A 23,547-nucleotide genomic window follows, 5' to 3' on the forward strand; every position below is an offset into this window, starting at 1 on the left:
TTATGATCTTCAAGGGGTTGAATAATTTTGTCAATGAGATATTAAGAAACATTTCCTTTTTTGGTATTTTGTAAAATATAGTGTTACAATTTAAGTTGCATTTGTCTATTTGACTTATCTTTATTTGATATGACTATAAACAAAATACGGAATAAATGTCCAACTTGCTAAAACACCAACATTGTGTGGGGGTTGAATAATTTTGATCTCAACTGTAACTAGATTATTTTTTTATACTGTATATACTTTATTATTTTTGTTGAAGTGGGAATGCTGAGCTTGCGCTCTTAATGTGAAAATCTCCTGCTCTATTATAATCAACATATCCTTGCTTTCACTTTCATTTTCTTGCTTGAAGAGGAGAGCAGGGCATTACATTTGTGCTCAGTGGTGTCTATTATCATCAAATAGTGTATTAATATTGCTGAAAGTGAATATTCAAGGACTACAATGGACTACCAACACATATGTTTCCTTTTTACTTGCAGTTTAGGTAAGTTTTGTTCTTACTTAAAAATATATATTGTTGTTAATGTGGTGTTGAAAAGTGCAGGTTAGAACTACATAGGACGCCATGTTAACATGTTTTGTTGCATGTGTACATAATTGTTGGGTAGACTATTGCATCATTTACAGTACAGTATACATTTGTAAATACTGTGCAGTATTTATTCACTAATTTCACTGAAGTATATTTGATATTTATGACGAGACATGAAGTCAGGTAGAACTATAGCTAGTTTTTACCCTCGACTAAAAGAGGAAGTGTGACATTCTTCTCCTTCCTGAACTTGCTAGGCTGGTCTGACATGTACCTGCTGCCTCTTGTTTTGCCTCACATCCTATTTCTCTACAATTCACTCTTTCTGATATATTTCTCAGATTTAACTTCATTTTCTCAAGTGTAGCTCATTTTTATTACATTAGAGTTTAAATTAAATGTCGACTCTAAATAGTACATGTAAATGTTAAATCTAATTCTTAGTTTTAAATATAAATATTTATGTTGAATCTAAACTCAAATCTTACATACAAATCTTTATGTTAAATCTAAATCGATATGTTAAAACTAAACCTAAATCTTAATTATAAATCTGTATGTTAAATCGAAACTTAAATCTTAATTATAAATCTTTGTTGAATATAGATATATATGTTGAATCTAAACCTAAATCATGTTTGCGACCAATCTAAACCTGAGACTAGATGTGACCAATCTAAGTCTAAGACTACTTGTGACTAATCTAAGTCTAAGACTAAATGTGACCAATCTGAGTCTAAGGCTAGATGTGACCGATATAAGTCTAAGACTAGATGTGACCAATTTAAGTCTAAGACTATGTTTGACCAATCTGAGTCTAAGGCTAGATGTGACCAATCTAAGTCTCAGACTAGATGTGACCAATCTAAGTCCAAGACTAGATGTGACCAATTTAAGTCTCAGACTAGATGTGACCAATCTAAGTCTAAGACTAGATGTGACCAATCTAAGTCTCCGAGAGCCAGTTCCAGCTCATGGTGCCCAAGACCAGACTTAAGACCAGGTGTGACAGGGCCTTCTCTGTGGTCGGCCCTAAGCTCTGGAACACTCTGCCCCTCCATGTTCAAACTGCTTCCACAGTGGAATGTTTTAAGTCTCGTCTTAAGACCCACTTTTATTCTTTGGCTTTTAACACTATGTGAGTTGTGTGGTCCTCTGTCCTCTGTTGTCCTCTGTGTTTTTTTTAAATACATTTTGATTTCTATTTTACTGTTTTAATTACTTTTACCCTTTAAAATTGTTTTTAATCTTACTTTTTTTAATATTGTTTTTATATTGGTTTTATATTTATTTATGTTTTGTTTTCATTCAGTCATTGGTGGAGTATAATATTGTTTTTAACATGGCTGTGCAGCACTTTGGAAACATTGTTGTTTAAATGTGCTATATAAATAAAGTGGATTGGATTGAATAAAACTAGATGTGACCAATCTAAGTCTAAGACTAGACTTGACCAATCTAAGTCAAAGACGAGATCTGATTTGACCAATCTAAGTCTACAAACCAAACAGTCCTGTTGCGATCGATGAAATGTCCTGAGAATATTCCACAGTCATAATTAAGTTCCACAGTAGTAATGATGTTCCACAGTAATGATCGTATTCTACAGTAGTGATGATGTCCTTTCCCCCCAGTCTGTACACATTTTACAAATGACTTTCCAAAATGAATGTTTTATTATACCCTGATCCAAAAATCTTGTTAAAATGGAGATCAAATGTCCATGTTTTATTGTTTGAAAAAAGGTTCATCCATTTATTTATGCATCTTTCCCAGTTTCTGCACGGGATGTGAAATATGTACTGAAGGGTCAGGAGATAACCTTGGGACCTTCAAGTTATCGACAGCCAACTAGAATATTCTGGACACGTCATGTCTACGACATTGTATCTTTTGATGGCACCGTGGAGTCTGTGGCCCCTACATACGAGAACAGAATCCTTCTGGACAGGAACTCTGCAGTACTCACCATCAAACAGGCAACTTATGAAGACAGTGGAAACTATGACCAGGAAGTCAGAGTCAACAAGAAGCTCTTTCACAATGCGTATAAAATTGAGGTTATAGGTAAGTTTACCTTTTCATCCATGAAACAGAAATATTGTACTTACACAAATCAATATGTAATACTGAATAATAAAAACAAGATAATGCTGGATCAGTTCGCAGCCAAGTGTTCAGCGGCTGGAATGAGGTTCAGCGTCTCCAAATCGGAGGCAATGGTTTTCAGCAGGAATCCGATGGTTTTTACAGTCCAGGTAGAGAACGAGACTCTGTCCCAGCTGGAGGAGTTTAAATATCTCAGGGTTTTTTTCACGAGTGACGGAAAGATGGAGAAGGAAATCAGCCGGAGAATCGGAGCAGCGGGGGCAGTATTGCAGTCTCTCTGCCGCACTGTTGTGACAAAACGAGAGCTGAGCCAGGAGGCAAAGCTTTCGGTCTACCAAGCTATCTACACTCCTACTCTCACCTATGGTCATGAAGTCTGGGTCATGACCGAAAGGAATAAGATCGCGGATACAAGCAACCGAAATGACTTTCCTCAGACGGGTGGCTGGCATGTCCCTTAGAGATAGGATGAGGAGTTCAGTTTCCCAAGAGAGAATTGGAGTAGAGCCGCTGCTCCTTGGCTTGGAAAGGAGCCAGCTTAGGTAGTTCGGGCATCTCGTGCGGATGCCTCACGAGCGTCTCCCTAGGGAAGTCCTTGTTGCATGTCCCACTGGGAGGAGACCCCGGGGCAGGGCAAGGACCAGATGCGTGGATTACATCTCCTCTCTGGCCTGGGAACGCTTCGGGATCCCCCGGGAGGAAGTTGCCAATGTTGCTCTGGAGAGGGAAGTTTGGGGGTCTCTGCCCGCGACCCGATTCCGGATAAGCGGTTGAAAGATGGATGGATGGATGGATAATGCCGTGTCTTCCTGATTATGAAGTTATTCTGACAATGTTTGATGCGCTTGAAAGAGTGGCAGCACATCACAGTAGCTTCTGTGACCTCTTTCATTTGACTTTATTTTTGGTATTATTCACAACTTTCCTTGCTTATTTTTTTTTTTATTACCTATATTTTCCATAAACCACTAATGGTTCCTGGATGCTTTTGTGTGTTTTCGTTACTTTTCTTTTTCTTTTTGGGCCATATTATGTTTGGCTTTGATCAGTTGAGCAGCCGGCCCTTTGTTTACACATGCACAGAGTTGTTAGCGCTTTCCTTGCCAGCTATGGGGATGGCAACACTTGAACAGCAGACTGGACTAGAAGGACAACAGCAAAGCTGTACACAAGAAGGGCATGAGCAGACTCTTTTTCCTGGAGAAGCTTAGGTCCTTTAATGTGTGCAGCAAGCTGTTGGAGATCTTTTTACAGTCTGTTATGGCCAGTGCCCTGTACTTTGCAGTGGTTTGTTTGAGGAGCAGCACCAGCAAAAGGGACTAAAACCGGATGGACAAACTGATCGCCGGCCAAACTTTTGGCATGCAGTTGGAAGCGTTTGTGTGAATGAGGGAGAGGAGGACGCTGGACAAACTGCTTGCCATCATGGACAATCCTGCCCACCCACTCCATCAGACAATTGAGGGACAGCGGAGTTCATTCTCCAACAGGCTCCTTCATCTACGTTTCCACAGTGTTTGATTCAAGAACTCCTTCATTCTGCACTCCATCCAGCTGTATAATCACTCGCCATACAGCAATAGATGATATCTGTCTATGACCTGACACCTTCTATGTTAGCTACCTCTCTTTGTTTATTATGTCTATTTTCGGCTGGATCTACTCTCTATTTTATGTTGCCCTTTTTTGCTGCAGCTGTTGTATATACTATAATATTGTTCATGGCATTTGGGATTTGTTGTGGTAAACTGAATTTTCCTTGTTTTTTCTGTACTGATTTGCACATCTTATTGACTCTCACTCTCGCCCACAGTCTGGAGTGCAGCTAACGCTGGCCAACCTTACACACCTGGACTTGATTAAGGGTGGCCTATTTAGTCTGGGTGATGACTGCCTGTCAGTGCCAGAACTTTGTGTCCACTGCAAGTTTCTACTCGCATGTGTCTTGGCCTCCTTCACACTAGCAGTCTCTCAAGTCTGTCTTGTGCACCTCTCAGTCTTGTGCCTGTTATATCCTAGCCTTGCCTAGCGTCTTCAGTTAGCATTTTGTTTCTTTGTTTAACTTCATTTTTGAAGTAATTATCCCCGCTACTTGGTACCTCTGTTTGGTATTTTTCCCTGCCTGTATTATTCCTACCTTTGTCTAGCGTTTTTTGTTGTATTTTTGGTTGTTCGATATAGTAGTTCTTCATGGTGTGTTTTTGTGTTTCCACCATCGCCTTTTGTTTTGGCTACGTCCCACTTTCGCCAAAATAAAGGAAGAACTTTGCTACAACCAAAATACGTCTCTGCATCTTTGGGATCCACTCTCATTGATCATAACATTTGTTATGGTGGCAGAGGGGTAGTGCGTCTGCCTCACAATACGAAGGTCCTGCAGTCCTGGGTTCAAATCCAGGCTCGGGATCTTTCTGTGTGGAGTTTGCATGTTCTCCCCGTGAATGCGTGGGTTCCCTCCGGGTACTCCGGCTTCCTCCCACTTCCAAAGACATGCACCTGGGGATAGGTTGATTGGCAACACTAAATTGGCCCTAGTGTGTGAATGTGAGTGTGAATGTTGTCTGTCTATCTGTGTTGGCCCTGCGATGAGGTGGCGACTTGTCCAGTGTGTACCCCGCCTTCCGCCCGATTGTAGCTGAGATAGGCGCCAGCGCCCCCCGCGACCCCGAAAGGGAATAAGCGGTAGAAAATGGATGGATGGATGGATATACCAATATAATATAATTGTAGCAATGCTTGTGCTTGGGTTCTGATGGATCACAGGAAGGTGGCACAGTCCAGGCAGCGTTTACACTTTTCAATGTCTTTTCGTTACACTCAAATATCTTTTCGTTATGTTCAAATATCTTTTCGTTACACTCAAATGTCTCTTGGACTTTTCAGCTCATACTTGCAATCATCAGTCCTTTTCGGGTTTGTCCATGCACCCTGCGTTCCTCCCGCTTGTGCCTCGTCTTTGCGTCTCTTCCGCGTTCCTTCTCTGTCAAGGTCTCCCGCGCTCCTAATAAAGGGACAGGTGATTAGATAACTCGTTCCAGCTGACATTTTCCACTCACCTGTCAGCTGCTTCATGGCCGATCGCTGCACACACCCCGCCCGCAGGCAACGCGCGGACTACGCCCCTTGCCACAATAATATACTAATATAATATACCAGTGTACCTCAAGTATCTCAGAATCTTGTTCACGAGTGAGGAAAAAGTGGATTGTGAGATCAACAGGTGCAGGCGTCTTTAGTAATGCAGACGCTGTATCGATTCGTTGTGGTGAAGAAGGAGCTGAGCCGGAAGGCAAAGCTCTCAATTTACCGGTCGATCTGCGTTCCCATCCTCACCTATGGTCACGAGCTTTGGGTTATGACCGGAAGGACAAAATAATGGGTACAAGCGCACGAAATTAGTTTCCTCCGCCGATTGGCGGGGCTCTCCCTTAGAGATAGGGTGAGAAGCTCTGTCCTCCGGGATGAGCTCAAAGTAAAGCCGCTGCTCCTCCACATGGAGAGGAGCCAGATGAGGTGGTTCGGGCATCTGCTCAGGATGCCACCCGAACGCCTCCTTGGGAAGTTTGTAGGGCACGTCCAACCGGTAGCAGACCCAGGACACGTCGGGAAGACTATGTCTCCCGGCTGCCCTGGGAACGCCTCGGGATACCCCGTGAGGAGCTGGATGAAGTAGCTGGGGAGAGGGAAGTCTGGGTCTCTCTGCTGAAGCTGCTGCCCCCGCAATCTGACCTCGGATAAGCGGAAGGAGATGGATGGATGGATGGATGGAATATACAGTATAATTTACTGTATATAATATGTAAATATTACATATGTTATATTTTATATTTCTACTATGGTACATGTTTATACCTGCTGAGCTACTGTGTTGTTTTTGTACTCTGACCCATTTTCTTCTTTGTGTTTTCAGACAAAGTATCCAAACCCAACATAAGTTGTGAGATGATTGACACATACCAGGCGACGCTCGTGTGCTCAGCAGAGTCCAAACATTCTCCTTTATTAAAGTTTAAGTGGAGATCAGATGGAAATGAGCAAACTGGACCAAATTTAACAATAACTCTCCAGAAGTTTCTTAATCATCAAGTTTATATTTGTGAGGTCAGCAACCCTCTGACCATTGAAATGGCTGCATTCACTGCTAAGGACTGCTTATCTGGTAAACATCATCAATAATAATGAAAGTGAGATATTGAAATGTGAACATTATTTTGATATGAATGCACACAGAAATGTTTCTATGACTTTTGTGTTCCTTTGCAGGCAAATTATCTGTTGCTGAAAAGGTTGTCGTCACTTCCATGGTTGCACTCGTGTTTATTGGGCTCTGCATCTTTTTGGTATTTTACAAAAAATATCGTGGTAAGTGAAAAGAAAAGTCACACTCTAAAAACACAAATTCACAAAAATTATTAGTGAAATGTAACACTCTTGTCCCTATGAGGAAGATTAAAGTGATGATGATCTCCTGATCTCTTGGTGCAATCAAAGCTGATTCATCAACTGCAACGTCAAACTTTTCTCTCCTCGTTTGTGTGCAAACATTTTCATGAAAACTGTACAAAAAATAATTTCTGTCTTTGCTCTTGCAGAACGCCGTAAAAGAGACCAACGTAGAATAGAAGGTAAGATCTGGTTGTAGATCTGCATGCAGTGTCTTGGTGATTGTTAACAATTAATCCTATGAATTATTTTGGTTGAAGTCTACTTTATTTCTTCTTCTTTTATTTGTTTGCTGCAATGTTAGTAGTTTCCATACTGAGTTAACTTGTTAGTAATAGAACATGTTAGCTATCATGTATGATCATCTGAAATCCATAATACATTAAGATAATAAGTATTTAAGGCTCGATGTGACCAATTTAAGTCTCAGACTGGATGTGACCAATCTAAGTCCGAGACTAGTTTGACCAATCCAAGTCTAAGATAAAAATTTTGACCAATCTTAGTTCAAGACCAGATGTGACCAATATAAGTCTAAACCAGATGTGACCTTTGCTCTTGCAGAACTCCGTGAAAAAGAACAGCGTATAATACAAGGTAAAATCTGGTTGTAGATCTGCATGCAGTGTCTTGGTGATTGTTAACAATTAATCCTATGAATTATTTTGGTTGAAATCTACCTTATTTCTTTTTCTTGTATTTGTTTGCTGCAATGTTAGTAGTTTCCATACTGAGTTAACTTGTTAGTAATACAACATGTTAGCTATCATGTATGATCATCTGAAATCCACAATACATTAAGTTAATAAGTATATAAGGCTAGATGTGACCAATATAAGTCTCAGACTGGATTTGACCAATCTAAGTCCGAGACTAGTTTGACCAATCCAAGTCTAAGATTTGTTTTGACCAATCTTAGTTCAAGACTAGATGTGACCATTATAAGTCTAAACCAGATGTGACCTTTGCTCTTGCAGAACGTGAAATAGAACAACGTATAGGAGAAGGTAAGATCTGGTTGTAGATCTGCATGCAGTGTCTTGGTGATTGTTAACAATTAATCTAAGACTAGATGTGACCAATCTCAGTCTAAGACTAGATTTGACCAATCTCAGTCTAAGACTAAATTTGACCAACCTAAGTCTAAGACTAAATGTGACCATTCTCAGTCGAATACTAGACCTGACCAATCTAAGTCTAAGACTAGATGTGACCAACCAAAGCCTAAGACGGCATGTGACCAACCTAAATCTAAGACTTGACATGGCCATTCTAAGTCAAAGACTACCCGTGACCAATGTAAGTCTAAGACTAGATGTGACCTATATAAGTCTAAACCAGATGTGACCTTTGCTCTTGCAGATCATGAAAAAGAACAACGTAGAAGAGAAGGTAAGATCCGTCAGCTGTTTGCTGCAATGTTAGTACTTTCCATACTGAGTTAACTTGTTAGTAATACAACATGTTAGCTATCATGTATGATCATCTGAAATCCATAATACATTAAGATAATAAGTAATTTAAGACTAGATGTGACCAATTTAAGTCTAAGACAAGATCTGACCAATCTAAGTCTAAGAGTAGATGTGACCATTTTAGTCTAAGACTGGATATGAACAATCTAAGTCAAAGACTAGATGTGACCAATCTTAGTCTAATACTGGATATGAACAATCTTAGTCTAAGACTAGATGTGATATATCTAAGTCTAAGACTAGATGTGACCAATCTAAGTTTAACACTAGATGTGGCCAGTCTAAGTATAGGACTGGATCTGACCAATCTAAGTCCAATACTAAATGTGATCAATCTCAGTGTAAGACTACACCTGAGCCAACGTTCCCTCTAAGATACGCGCCTGTGCAATTGCACACTGCTCACGCGTCCTCTGCGCACGGCAAAGCTAGGCCGCGCACAAAATCGATTAAAAAGACAAGCGCATAACAGTGTGCACGTCTGTCGTTGCTCACATGTGCGCCAATAAATGCTCAAGGAGTTTTGGCGTTTGCTCACACATATGAAAAAATGGAGGTAAAATTGCACCAATCTAAGTCTCAGACTAGACATGACCAATATAAGTCTAACTCTAGATTTCACTAATCTAAGTCTAAGACAAGATCTGACGAATCTTAGTCTAAGACATGATCTGACGAATCTTAGTCTAAGACAAGATGTGACCAATCTAAGTCCAAGACAAGATGTGACCAATCTAAGTCCGAGATTAGTTTTGACCGATCTAGTTTGACCAATATGAGTCTAAACCAGATGTGACCTTTGCTCTTGCAGAACGTGAAAGAGAACAACATATGAAAGAAGGTAAGATCTGGTTGTAGATCTGCATGCAGTGTCTTGGTGATTGTTAACAATTAATTCTATGAATTATTTTGGTTGAAATCTACCTTATTTCTCTTTCTTTTATTTGTTTGCTGCAATGTTAGTAGTTTCCATACTGAGTTAACTTGTTAGTAATACAACATGTTAGCTATCATGTATGATCATCTGAAATCCATAATACGGTAAGAAAAATATATTTAAGACTAGATGTGACCAATCTAAGTCATAGACTACACGTGACCAATGTAAATCTAAGAGTAGACATGACTAATTTCAGTCTAAGATTAGACTTGACCATTCTAAGTCCAAGACTAGATCTGACCGATTAAAGTCCAAGACTAGACGTGACCAATCTTAGTCTAAGACTATTTGTGTCCAATCTAGGTCTAAGACTGGATGTGACCATTCTAGTCTTACACTAACTCTGACCAATCTCAGTAATAGACTAGATGTGACCAATCTGAGTCCAAGACTAGGTGTGACCAATATAAGTATAAGACTAGATGTGACCAATCTAAGTCTAAGACTAGGTGTGACCAAGCTAAGTGTTATACTAAATCTGACCAATCTTAGTTTTAGACTATTTGTGACCAATCCAAGTCTAAGACTGGATGTGACCAATCTAAGTCTTATACTAAACCTGACCAATCTTGGTCTAAGACTAAATGTGACCAATCTTAGTCTAAGACAAGACCTGACCAATTTGAGTCAAAGACTAGATGTAAACAACCATAGCCTAAGACTAGATGTGACCAACCCATTTCTAGAACTGCATGTGACCAATCTAAATCCAGGACTAGACCTGACCAATCTATGTCCAAGAATAGACGTAACAAATCTAAGACTAGATGTGACCTATCTAAGTCTAAGACAAGATGTGACCAATTTTAGTCTAAGACTAGATGTGACCAATATAAGTCTAAACCAGATGTGACCACTTTAAGTCTAAGACTAGATCTGAGCGATCTAAGTCTAAGACTAGATGTGACCAACCTAAGTCTAAGACTACATAAGACCAATCTCAGTCAAAGACAAGACCTGACCAATGTATGTCTAAGACTGGATGTGACCAAACTAAACCTAGGACTGCATGTGACCAATCTAAGTCTTAGACTAGACATGACCAATATAAGTCTAACTCTAGATTTCACTAATCTAAGTCTAAGACAAGATCTGACGAATCTTAGTCTAAGACAAGATGTGACCAATCTAAGTCCGAGACTAGTTTTAACCGATCTAAGTCTAAGATTAGAAGTGACCAATATAAGTCCAAACCAGATGTGACCTTTGCTCTTGCAGAACGTGAAAGAGAACAACGTAGAAGAGAAGGTAAGATCTGGTTGTAGATCTGCATGCAGTGTCTTGGTGATTGTTAACAATTAATCCTATGAATTATTTTGGTTGAAATCTACCTTATTTTTCTTTCTTTTATTTGTTTGCTGCAATGTTAGTAGTTTCCATACTGAGTTAACTTGTTAGTAATACAACATGTTAGCTATCATGTATGATCATCTGAAATCCATAATACGGTAAAAAAATATATATATATTTAAGCCTAGATGTGACCAATCTAAGTCAAAAACTACACGTGACCAATGTAAATCTAAGAGTAGACATGACTAATCTCAGTCTAAGATTAGACCTGACCATTATAAGTCCAAGACTAGATCTGACCAATTAAAGTCCAGCACTAGATGTGACCAATCTTAGTCAAAGACTATTTGTGTCCAATCTAAGTCTAAGACTATTTGTGTCCAATCTAAGTCAAAGACTGGATGTGACCAATCTAAGTCTTATACTAAACCTGACCAATCTTAGTCTAAGATTAGATGTGACCAATCTTATTCTAAGACAAAACCTGACCAATATGAGTCAAAGACTAGATGTAAACAACCATAGCCCAAGACTAGATGTGACCAATTTGAGTCAAAGACTAGATGTAAACAACCATAGCCTATGACTAGATGTGACCAACCCATTTCTAGAACTGCATGTGACCAATCTAAGTCCAAGACTAGACCTGACCAATCTATGTCCAAGAATAGACATGACAAATCTAAGACTAAATGTGACCTATCTACGTCTAAGACAAGATGTGACCAATCTTAGTCTTAGACTAGATGTGACCAATATAAGTTTAAACCAGATGTGACCACTCTAAGTCTAAGACTAGATCTGACCGATCTAAATCTAAGACTAGATGTGACCAACCTAAGTCTAATACTAGATGTGCCCAACCTAAGTCTAAGACTAGATAAAACCAATCTCTGTCAAAGACAAGACCTGAACAATGTATGTCTAAGACTGGATGTGACCAAACTAAATCTAGGACTGCATGTGACCAATCTAAATCTCAGACTAGACATGACCAATATAAGTCGTACTCTAGATGTCACTAATCTAAGTCTAAGACAAGATCTGACGAATCTTAGTCTAAGACAAGTTTTGGAAAAGTTTTTGTTGTTTAAATGTGCTATATGAATAAAGTGGATTGGATTGGATTGGATTGACCAATACGAGTCTCAACCAGATGTGACCAATCTAAGTCCGAGACTAGTTTTGACCAATCTTAGTTCAAGACCAGATGTGACCAATACAAGTCAAAATCAGATGTGACCTTTGCTCTTGCAGAATGTAAAAGATACCAACGTATAAGAGAAGGTAAGATCTGGTTGTAGATCTGCATGCAGTGTCTTGGTGATTGTCAACAATTAATCCCATGAATTATTTTGGTTGAAATCTACATTATTTCTTATTATTTTATGTGTTTGCTGCAATTTTAGTAGTTTCCATACTGAGTTAACTTGTTAGTAATACAACATGTTAGCTATCATGTATGATCATCTGAAATCCATAATACGGTAAGAAAATAAACAGTTAAGACTAGATGTGACCAATCTAAGTCTAAGACTAGATTTGACCAATATATGTCTAAACCAGATGTGACCAATCTAAGTCTAAGACTAGATTTGACCAATATATGTCTAAACCAGATGTGACCAATCTCAGTATAAGACTACACCTGACCAGTCTAAGTCTAAAACGAGATGTGACCAATCTTAGTCGAGACTAGATCAATATAAGTGTAAACCAGATGTGACTAAGTCTAAGACTAGATCTTGTCCTGATTTTATAAATTATTTAATTACAAATATATGCAAAATATAATTTTAATGGCAATAAATCTTACTGTACTTTTATTTTTCTTTCTTTGGATGTTTTGTTGACATCTAATCTCTCTGATGAAGTATTATAGACAACATTCTGGAGTGTTTGCATCTTCCATCCATCCATCCATTTTCTACCGCTTATTCCCTTTCGGGGCGGCGGGGGGCGCTGGCGCCTATCTCAGCTACAATCGGGCGGAAGGCGGGGTACACCCTGGACAAGTCGCCACCTCATCGCAGGGCCAACACAGATAGACAGACAACATTCACACTCACATTCACACACTAGGGCCAATTTAGTGTTGCCAATCAACCTATCCCCAGGTGCATGTCTTTGGAAGTGGGAGGAAGCCGGAGTACCCGGAGGGAACCCACGCATTCACGGGGAGAACATGCAAACTCCACACAGAAAGATCCCGAGCCTGGATTTGAACCCAGGACTGCAGGACCTTCGTATTGTGAGGCAGACGCACTAACCCCTCTGCCACCGTGAAGCCCGTATTAGAAGACAGAAAAATGTAATTATTAAAATCATAAAGGAAGAAATTCAGTCGAGCACCTTTTTATGAACACCAAAATAAATTGGGTTCTTTGTTGTCAGCCTATAATCCATCTCCTATCTAACTTTCACCTAAACAGATTACATCATCCCAATCGATTCAATATAATGTAATAAAGTATTGTTAATATTAACAAACAAGTTAATGGCATTAAAATGTGTTCAAATAATTTTAATTTAATGCCAGAATTACTTTGTTGTCCTTTTTTAAAGACATCTGTACACAAAACCCAAAAGCAGTGAAGTTGTCACGTTGTGTAAATGGTAAATAAAAAGAGAATACAATGATTTGCAAATCCTTTTCAACTTATATTCAACTGAATAGACTGCAAAGACAAGATATTTATTTTTTAACTGGAAAACTTTATTTTTTCAAACATTAGTTAATTTGGAATTTGATGCCTGCAACATGTTTAAAAAAAGCTGGCAAAGTGGCATAAAAGACTGAGAAAGTTGAGGAATGCTCATCAAACACTTATTTGGAACATCCCACAGGTGAGCAGGCTAATTGGGAACAAGTGGGTGCCATGATTGGGTATAAAAGCAGCATCCATGAAACGCTCAGTCGTTCACAAACAAGGACGAGGCGAGGGTCACCGATTAGTCAACAAATGCCTGAGCAAATTGTTTCAGAACAACATTTCTCAACCAGCTATTGCAAGGAATTTATGGATTTCACCATCTACACTCCGGAATATCATCAAAAGGTTCAGAGAATCTGGAGAAATCACTGCACGTAAGCAGCAAAACTGAAAACCAAAATTGAATACCTGTGATCCCTCAGGCTATACTGCATCAAAAAACAACATCAGTGTGTAAAGGATATCACCACATGGGCTCAGGAAGTCTTCAGAAAACCACTGTCAGTAACTACAGTTGGTCGCTACATCTTTAAGTGCAAGTTTAAACTCTACCATGCAAAGCCAAACACATTTATCAACAACACCCAGAAACGCCGCCGGCTTCGCTGGGCCTGAGCTCATCTAAGATGTACTGATACAAATTTGAAAAGCGTTCTGTGGTCTGACGAGTCCACATTTCAAATTGTTTTTGGAAACTGTGGACGTCGTGTCCTAACGAACAAAGAGGAAAAGAACCATCCGGAGGGTCAAAGTAGAAAAGCCAGCACCTCTGATGGTATGGGGGTGTATTAGTGGCCAAGGCATGGGTAACTTACACATCTGTGAAGGCACCATTAATGCTGAAAGGTACATACATGTGTTGGAGCGACATATGTTGCCATCCAAGCAACGTTATCATGGACGCCCCTGCTTATTTCAGCAAGACAATGCCAAGCCACGTGTTACAACAGCGTGGCTTCGTAGTAAAAGAGTGTAGGTACTATACTGGCCTGCCTGTAGTTCAGACCTGTCTCCAATTGAAAATGTGTGGCACAATATCAAACCTAAAATATCAGAAAGCAGACTGTTGAACAACCTAAGCTGTACATCAAGCAAGAATGGGAAATAATTCCACTTCAAAAATGTTTCTCCTCAGTTCCCAAAGATTTACTGAGTGTTGTTAAAAGGAAAGGCCATGTAACACACTGGTAAAAATGCCCCTGTGACAACTTTTTTGCAATGTGTTGCTGCCATTAAATTCTAAGTTCATGATTATTTGCAACAAAAAATGAAGTTTCTGAGTGTGAACATGAAATATCTTGTCTTTGCAGTCTATTCAGTTGAATATAAGTTGAAAAGGATTTGCACAATATTGTATTCTCTTTTTATTTACCATTTACACAACGTGACAACTTCACTGCTTTTGGGTTTTGTAGATCAGTGATTACACTAACTGATGCATTTTGTTTCCACAGCATATCATGAATCCTTCCAAAAACTAAATCTAATGATGGAGTTATACAACATCAAGAATCCCAACGAGTTGTGGTTTTTGGACACATATGACCAACTGACGCCGTATGGTATTACAATTAGTGCCTGCACTGACATATTTAGTGACACCATATTCTGGATGGAAGCAGACAACAACCACGGTGATCCTGCAGTATTTCTCAACCACTTCCTGGACACAGTGACTCGTATTGGAGGTTGTCCACAGCGACTGCTGGTCACACCAAGGAGAGAAAATGAACACATCACAAAAGCGCAAGAATTCCTGCGTAGGAATCGTACAGACTGTTATGCTGGGGAGGACATTGTGATGGAAGGATTCAGCTTGAGACGTCACAGGTGGATACACACATGGGAGCCATGGAACTTAGCTTTTGCAAATCTCCAGGAATTAGGAAAATTCAAAGGAAACAATTTGGACAAGAACCTCATAGAGTTCTGCTTCCTCCACATCATCCAGGTAAATATAAAATAAATGTCTTATAACACAGCTGTCAAACTCAAAGCCCGGGGGCCCGCCACATCATTTAACACATCATTAAACCCTGAAATAATACCAGTCAAAACATTTTATCATTTACTAAATGTCATCTTTTCATTGTGACGGACAGAAAAACATGTATTGCATGCAATTGAGTATATTTTTAAAAAACTTTATTAACTATTAATGCAACAAATATAATAATATCATTGTAAGCTTCTTTACTCACAAGTACCACAGATGCACACTGGAAACCAGTGGGTCACGGTTGACAGGTTTTAATATCACACGTTGTTTTTAAATTCGCTCTCTGATCATTGACTTTTCAGTCTCTCCAACAACCGCTCCCTCCTCTGGTGCCCGATCACTGTTAAAAAGACAACAGATGATTAGATTAACGTGTACCACCTGCGACATCTAATCACCTGCCAGCTGCGTCTCGCCGTCCTGCCCATGCCACGCCCCCGTCTAAGGGTGTGCTGTCTCCAGCCACCCAGACGGGGTCGCTGATCTTCATACCTGCAGTGTGCTATTCACAACCTCCCTCCACATACCTCCACCGCCAGACTTAGGTTGGGCACCGTCTGGCCGCACTTACCTAACCCCCCCCCACCCCCGCCGTCCTGGGCGCGGGAGAGGAAGTCCGCCACGACCATCTGTGCTCACGGCCTATGGATCACTCTGAAATTGTAGGGTTGTAAAGCAAGATACCACCGGGTGGTCCGCACGTTGGCATCTTTCATGCGGTGGAGCGACTGGAGGGGCTTGTGGTCCGAGCAGAGGCTGAATGGGCGTCCCAGCAGATAGTACTGGAGGGCACCGACCGCCCGCCGGATGGCGAGGCACTCCCTCTCCACCGTGCTGTATCTGACCTCCCTTTCTGACAATTTCCTGCTGATATACAGGACCGGATGGTTGGTGCCCCCCCGCTGCTGAGAAAAAACGGCTCCCTGTCCTCTGCCTGACGCATCCGCCTGCAAACAAAATGGGATAGAAAAATCAGGCATGTGCAGTACCAGCTCCTCGCAAAGTGCTTTCCTTACCTTCTCGAATGCCTGCTGGCACTGCTCCATCCACTGGACCAGATCTGGGGCACCTTTCCAGGTGAGGTCAGTTAGCGGGCTGGTCAGGTCTGCAAAACGGGGGACAAACCTCCGGTAGAAGCCCGGCAGCCCCAAAAACTGCCTCACCTTTTTTGTCTTCGGGGTCGGGCAAGTCGCAACTGCTGCGGTTTTATCTATCTGAGGCCGCACCTGGCCTTCCCCCAAGTGGTACCCCAGATACTGTACCTCCCTCCCGCCAACCGCGCACTTCGCCGGGTTGGCGGTGTGCCCTGCCCGCCTCAGGGACTCGAGTACTGCTCACACTCGCTGCATATGCTCCGCCCAGCTGTTTCCCTGGATGATGACATCATCCAGATACGCGGCGGCATATGCAGCGTGCGGTCGCAGCACCCGGTCCATGAGTCTCTGAAATGTGGCGGGCGAATCAAACAAGCCGAACGGAAGGGTCACAAATTGGTATAATCCTTCCGGAGTGGAGAATGCTGTTTTTTCCTTGGACTCTGGAGACAAGGGAATCTGCCAGTAGCCCTTAGTCAAATCCAATGTCGTAAAAAAAGGAGCAGTGCCCAACCGGTCCAGGAGCTCGTCGACCCGGGGCATTGGATAGGCGTCAAAACGTGACACATCATTCACCTTGCGGTAGTCTACACAGATCCGTACAGACCCATCTTTCTTCCATACCAGAACTATGGGGCTACACCATGCACTGTGGGACTCTTCTATTACTCCCAATTCCAACATGGCTTTTAATTCTTCCCGAACTACTTTGCGCTTGAGTTCGGGTAGCCTCTAGGTCCGAGACCTCACAGTCACGCCTGTGCTGGTCTCTATGTGATGCTGGGTGAGAGTCGTGCGGCCTGGCAGGGGGGAGAACACGTCAGCAAAATGTTGCTGCAATTTGGCCACGTCTGCTTTCTGGGACAGCGTAAGATGATTATCACAGCGGAGAGGGGAGGGCCGGGGGGAGGGGGGAACCTCCGGCCCCAGCCTCGCTCACCGCTATCGCCGTCACCATGGAGACGTGCTCCGCTTCCCTCCACCCTTTTAGTAGGTTGAGGTTGTATATTTGTGTTGCCCCACCCCGGTCAGACCGCCTGACCTCATAATCCACGTCACCCACTCGTCGTGTGACCACGAAGGGTCCTTGCCACTTGGCGAGTAATTTGGAGATGGATGTTGGGAGTAACACAAGAACTTTCTCTCCCGGTGAAAATTGTATAAGTTTCGCTCCCCTGTTAAACAGGCGCTGTTGACGTTCTTGAGCTTGGAGCAAATTCTCACGTGACAAGTGCCCTAATGTGTGGAGTTTTGCTCTCAAGTCCATGACGTACTGAATTTCATTTTTACGGGGGCTTGGACCTCCCTCCCAGCTTTCTTTAACTCGGTCCAGTACTCCACGCGGCTTCCTGCCGAACAATAGTTCAAATGGAGAAAATCCTATTGAGGCCTGGGGAACCTCCCGCACTGCAAATAACAGGGGATCCAACCATTTATGCCAATTTGGGTTGTCCTCGTGTACGAACTTCCGGATCATGGATTTCAAAGTTCTATTCATCCGCTCCATCAACCCATCTGTCCGTGGGTGGTAGACGCTAGTCCGGATAGACTTGATCCCCAATAAACCGTACAGCTCCTTTAACGTGCGTGAAATAAAGGACGTGCCCTGGTCAGTTAGAATCTCTTTCGGGATTCCAACTCGGGAGGTAACTTGAAACAGTGCCTGCGTGACACTCTTTGCAGAGATGGAGCGCAGTGGCACTGCTTCGGGATAGCGCGTTGCATAATCCACCAGGACTAGTGCAAAGCGATATCCCTGGGTGTTCGGGTGAAATGGCCCGACGAGGTCTATGCCAATTCGCTCAAACGGGACCTCTATGAGTGGTAATGGCCTCAAAGGTGCTCTAGGGGTGGCCGCAGGGTTGACTAGTTGACAGTCCGGGCATGCGGCGCACGTCTGCTCGAATGCCTGGCCAATAGAACCGGGCCATTATCAGATTAAGCGTGGGTTAAAATGTGCCGCCTGGAAAATCTTTTCTCGACGGCTTTTTGGTACCAACGATTGGGTGATTTCCTCTCCTGTCTGAGTGTCACGGCTCATTCTGTATAGTCTGTCCCTAATCAATACAAAATGAGGGAAATCCCGCGTTATCCCCGGGCGAACCCGCTGCCCATACATTGCAATCACTTGATCCCAGGTCTCGCGCAGAGTGTCATCTAGAGACTGCTCGAGTGGAAAATCATCCGTGGGGCGCCATTGGGGCACCGGGAGGACCTCCTGGGAAGTCCCCGCAGGCCCGCCTTCCCCATCGGCTGCGTCGGATAATCTCGCGTCACCGATGAGAACAGCGCGGGTATCCCCTTTCCCTACCGTCCGTGAACGCACCCCTGCACACTGCTTCATTAACCCTTTAAATCTCGACCAATTTGTTCCCAAGATTAAGGGGTGCGCTAGGCGCGAACTTACTGCCACCTTAACACTATGTTTTTCCCCCCTAAAAAAAATTTCTACCGGCACAACGGGATACGTGTGAATAACCCCATGCACACATTTAACCTGGACCCGTGTAACCTTACTCAATACCCCGGGTCGAACCAGGTTTTGGTGAGTCATGGAATGTTCACAACCTGAATCCACCATCGCCCGGTGTATACTCCCTTGTATCCTTTCCGGTACATAGTATGTCTCTCCCGGTCCCGGGGAGGAGGCTGGAGGGTTGACCACCCGGATCACCTGCCCCACCTCCATCGCTGGACACTCCCGTTAGAGGTGACCTAGCCGTCCGCACCTCCAGCACACCTGCCCCGGCATTCGAGGTGCTGTTTGCAGGGGAAACTTAGTGTCTACTGCGGCCGGGCCCTGCGGAGGAGAAAACATATTCATGTTTCGTGGCCTGGGCCACGGCTGGGCTCCCTCTGCTGGTGATGACCGCATTTTGCGCGGAGCTGGTACTGGCCGCTCCGCTCCTCCTGCAGCCTTCTCCCGCCGTACCGTCAGGTGGTCCTCCGCCAAGGCTACCGCTGCTGTTAGCTCTTGTGGTCGGTGGTAGCGGAACCATGCTGACGTCCGCGCCGGGATCGCCTCCAGGAATTGTTCCAGGATCACTTGTTCGATCACCTCTTCTTTTCTTCCGGGGTGGAGCCAACTGGTTGCCGCATCTGTCAGCTGTTGGCCCAGGACGAAAGGCCGCTGATCTTGACCAAGTTTCATGTTTCGAAACTTTATTCTGTAGTCTTCTTTGGATCCTCCCGTCCGGTCCAACACTGCCCTCCTCATGTCCCGGTAGCTCATCCGGGACACTGGTGGCAGGCTGAGCGCCGCTCGCTGCGCCTCTCCCACCAACAATGGCAGCAGCCGCACCACCCACTCCTCCTCCGGCCAACCGCACGACTTGCCTGTGATCTCGAACATGTCCATAAAGCTATGGGGATCTTGTGTTTCCACCATCCTGTGCATGCCTACTGCCATCAAAGTCGTCCTCTCTGTCGCGTGTTTTCCTGCTCCAACCTCTCTGACATCGTCTGCAGAATCTGGCTCTGCTGTGCGATTTGGCCTTGCATCGCCTCCATCTGCCGGTGATTTGCGGAAGATATTTCTGCTAACAGCTGCCCCAGTGCTTCTATTGGGCTTGGTGACAACATCGCAGCTTCCTTCTTCTTTTTGTTGGGCGCCAATTGTAAGCTATATATATAAATATATTCATATATACATACATGTATATATACACACACGCACGAACGCACGCGCACACACACATACAGCTATACACATTCTGTACAACACCCATACATACATACATATATATATATAATGTATAAATATATAAATGCATGTATCCATACACGCACACGCTATACGCATGTACAGACACACATACATACACACACACAAACACACACACCAATATATGAACAAACAAATGCATACATAAGCCAGCGGAGCAGCGATCCAGTCCCAAGAACCATCCAATCCATTTTCTCTCTCCCAAAAGTCTGCTAATATTCTCATGTTTTGCCTTGTAGGATTGGCTGAAGGAGACTGTTGGAGACTTCAACGGGATCCTAAGTGACCAGAACAGAGCCAGGTCACAAGATGATGGACCAGCAGAGGACAAACTCCAACCTGTTCTCCCAGAGGATATTGATGAGTGCAGGAGGAGGTGGAGTACCCCAAGAGGGCGGTACCCCTGTGATGAAACACTCTTCAATCGCTGGGAGCTCATTAGGACTGAAAATGGTTGGGAAGCTCCAGTGGACAATATAGAAGCTCGAAAACTGTATTTACATTTAAGAGAGAAGATTTATGAAGATGTTATAGAAACAAGTCATGATGAGGAAGTACAGGTGCAATTGTTGGCAGGTTTGTTAGAATAAGGATGTTAACCAACATGAATGATTTTATCAAATGATCCATCCATTTTCTACAGCTTGTCCTTCTCATGGTTGGCGGGGGGATAGGGTGGGGGGGACATGTAACCAAATATTAACATTGCTATATGTATATAGATTGCAAAACATTTTAACGTTTTCAACTCTAAGTGAACACTTGAGTAAAATGTCCAGGTCCCATTTGCTTTTATTTTGAAGTAACATCCTGGTTTCCTGCAGAACCGGAAGCTGCTTTGTTACTTTGTTGTTTTAATATGTGGCACTGTGTTTTGGCACATAGTCCGTGCTTTTATTTTGAAATAATATCCCGTTTACTGGCGCAACTACAAGCTATTTTGTTCTGTTTTTGATTTTATTTCGAAGTAACATCCTGTTTCCGGCTCAGCTAAATAGCTGTTTTGTTCTGGTTTCCATCTATGTGGCAATGTGTTTTGTCGCAAAAAACGTGCTTTTATTTTGAAGTAACATCCTGTTTTCTGGCACAACTACAAACAGTTTTGCTGATTTGTTTTTTGATATGTGGCACTGTTTTGGCGTACAATTTGTGCTTTTATTTTTGAAGTAACATCCTGTTTTCCGACTCAACTAAAAACCACGTTGTTTTAATTTGTAGCACTGTGTTTTGGCAAATAAACTGGGGTTTTATTTTGAAGTAACATCTGTTTTCCGGCGTAACCGGAAGCTTCTTTGCTGCTTTGTTAAAGTTGGCATGTATCAACTACCAAGTTACATGACTATGAGGTGTACGGCTGTAATATTAGCTGAAGGAGTTAGCATGCTAACCTGATAAGGTTAGCATGCTGAAAGTTAGCCTGTGTCAAGTACCAAGTTAATTGACTCTCAGGTTCAAAATTTGATAGAAAAAAAAAAGTTTGCATACTAACATTAGCATGATGGGGCGTTAAGGTTGGACATTCAGGTTAGTTATTAAAATCTGTGCCATATAATGTAGTAAAAAGTGATAAATCATATTAGATGTTTATACATTTGGCAGGTTGTCATAAATAGTATTATATGAAGACTAGTTGGCAATTGGTCCAGGGTGTAGACCGCTGGGATAGACTACCTAGAGAGGGGGACAAGGTAGAAAGTTGTTGAAATTTGTGTTGCATGATTGATCATATTTCATATCCTATTTGCTCAAATCTATAAACTGTGTACAACAGTTTGACAACAAGACCATGTTTAAAAGGAAATAACATCCGGTGCCCCTTACAAAAAAGGTGAAAAACAGGTAAACGCTGAGGGGGGGTTACATAAAAGGATATTAAAGACATTAAAAGAGCAGAGCTGATATAACTAGCCACTTTTACACACAGCCACAAAAGTACAAAAAAAAAACACAAAAAAACATATCCACTGTGGTGGCCTCTGCGGTGTTCCACACCATCGTCTGCTGGGGTGGGGGGAGCATGGCCAGAGACAAGAGCAGACCCAACAAAGCAACCAATTGAGTCAAATTCACCCTCAGCCGCCCACCAACTCTCGGCCAGTGTCCAGTCCGCATGGATGAGCGAGGATACGTCCAAGGAGACCGACGTGTCCGATGCCTAGTCATTCAGCCAAGACACTGTGAAGCCTGTCTGTCCCGGCGCTCAGCACCAGCTCCGCAGCCAGTCTCTTCATCCGCATCTCTTCCAGTCTCTCCAAATGGACTCTGGTGTGGCAGAGACCCAGCAGCTGGTCTCCATGGCCAAAAGGCTCCCGGGAGGCAGATCTAGAAGTTCACAAAAAAGCACCACAGAAGTCACGAAAGTGGCACCCCTTGTCACACAGTCCCAAAGGGTACACAACCAAAAGGCAGAAAAAACACATGAAAACAAGAGGGAAACACCAGGAACACCAAAGGACGACACAAGAGCACAGAGCTCCTGCCACCAGCAGCCACTACAGCGGCGCCATCCTGAGGAAAAAAAGCTTAAAGTGAATCTTAATGTTAAAAGGCTACACAGTTCAGAATAAAATGATATAAAGATATATACCAAGCTACTTTGACTCATGGTGCTGTTAGAATACCCAGAAAGCAGTGGGAGTACAAAGGTGATAACTGAGAATGGGAGACTGAATGCTCTTTGGGATGCAGTTCATGGCGGCATGTTATGTACGAGCAACCCAATTATGTTAATGGGCCTCAAAAAATGTCAAATTATATCTCCCGGAAAAGGGTGGAGTGCAATTTCCTGGTTGGAGAAGAGATATTGCCCCAAGTGGAGGACTTAAAGTACCTCGGAGTTTTGCTCACGAGTGAGGGAAGAGTGGAAGGTGAGATCGACAGGCGGATCGGTGCGGCGTCTTCAGTGGTGCGGACGCTGTATCGATCCATTGTGGTGAAGTAGCTGAGCTGGAAGGCAAAGCTCTCAATATACCAGTCCATCTACGTTCCCATCCTCACCTATGGTCATGAGCTTTGGGTTTTGACTTAAAGGATAAGATCACGGGTACAAGCGGCCGAAATGAGTTACCTCATTAAAACACATTCTTTAAAACAAGGTGCTATGATTCTTTGACCGCACCCCCCCTTGTTTTACAAATAAATATTGCTAAATAGTGCTTTAACCACCTAGGCCTTCAGTGATGTCCCACTTCAATGATTACCTTGCCATCCATCCA

General features: G+C 42.7%; 1 protein-coding gene across 9 annotated transcripts; it reads left to right on the forward strand.

The window, feature by feature from the left end:
• The first annotated feature begins 327 nt into the window (after nucleotides 1-327).
• LOC133538336 (uncharacterized) lies at nucleotides 328-21,589 on the forward strand. Of its 9 annotated transcripts, XM_061879880.1 has the most exons (13): nucleotides 331-493; nucleotides 2,318-2,608; nucleotides 6,561-6,809; nucleotides 6,914-7,012; nucleotides 7,243-7,275; nucleotides 7,658-7,690; nucleotides 8,071-8,100; nucleotides 8,456-8,485; nucleotides 9,380-9,409; nucleotides 10,727-10,756; nucleotides 12,059-12,088; nucleotides 14,970-15,466; nucleotides 20,572-21,589. In XM_061879880.1, the coding sequence occupies exons 1-13, from the start codon at nucleotides 451-453 to the stop codon at nucleotides 20,920-20,922; spliced, it is 1,746 nt and encodes a 581-aa protein (XP_061735864.1). In that variant the 5' UTR covers nucleotides 331-450; the 3' UTR covers nucleotides 20,923-21,589. The 9 variants fall into 9 exon arrangements, with proteins under 9 accessions (XP_061735873.1, XP_061735864.1, XP_061735865.1 ...); XM_061879889.1 differs by lacking the exon at nucleotides 2,318-2,608 and having other exon boundaries at nucleotides 328-493; XM_061879881.1 differs by lacking the exon at nucleotides 12,059-12,088.
• Nucleotides 21,590-23,547: the final 1,958 nt, after the last annotated feature.

This window comes from Nerophis ophidion, linkage group LG19, assembly GCF_033978795.1.
Source record: "Nerophis ophidion isolate RoL-2023_Sa linkage group LG19, RoL_Noph_v1.0, whole genome shotgun sequence".
Classification (NCBI taxonomy): Eukaryota; Metazoa; Chordata; class Actinopteri; order Syngnathiformes; family Syngnathidae; genus Nerophis; species Nerophis ophidion.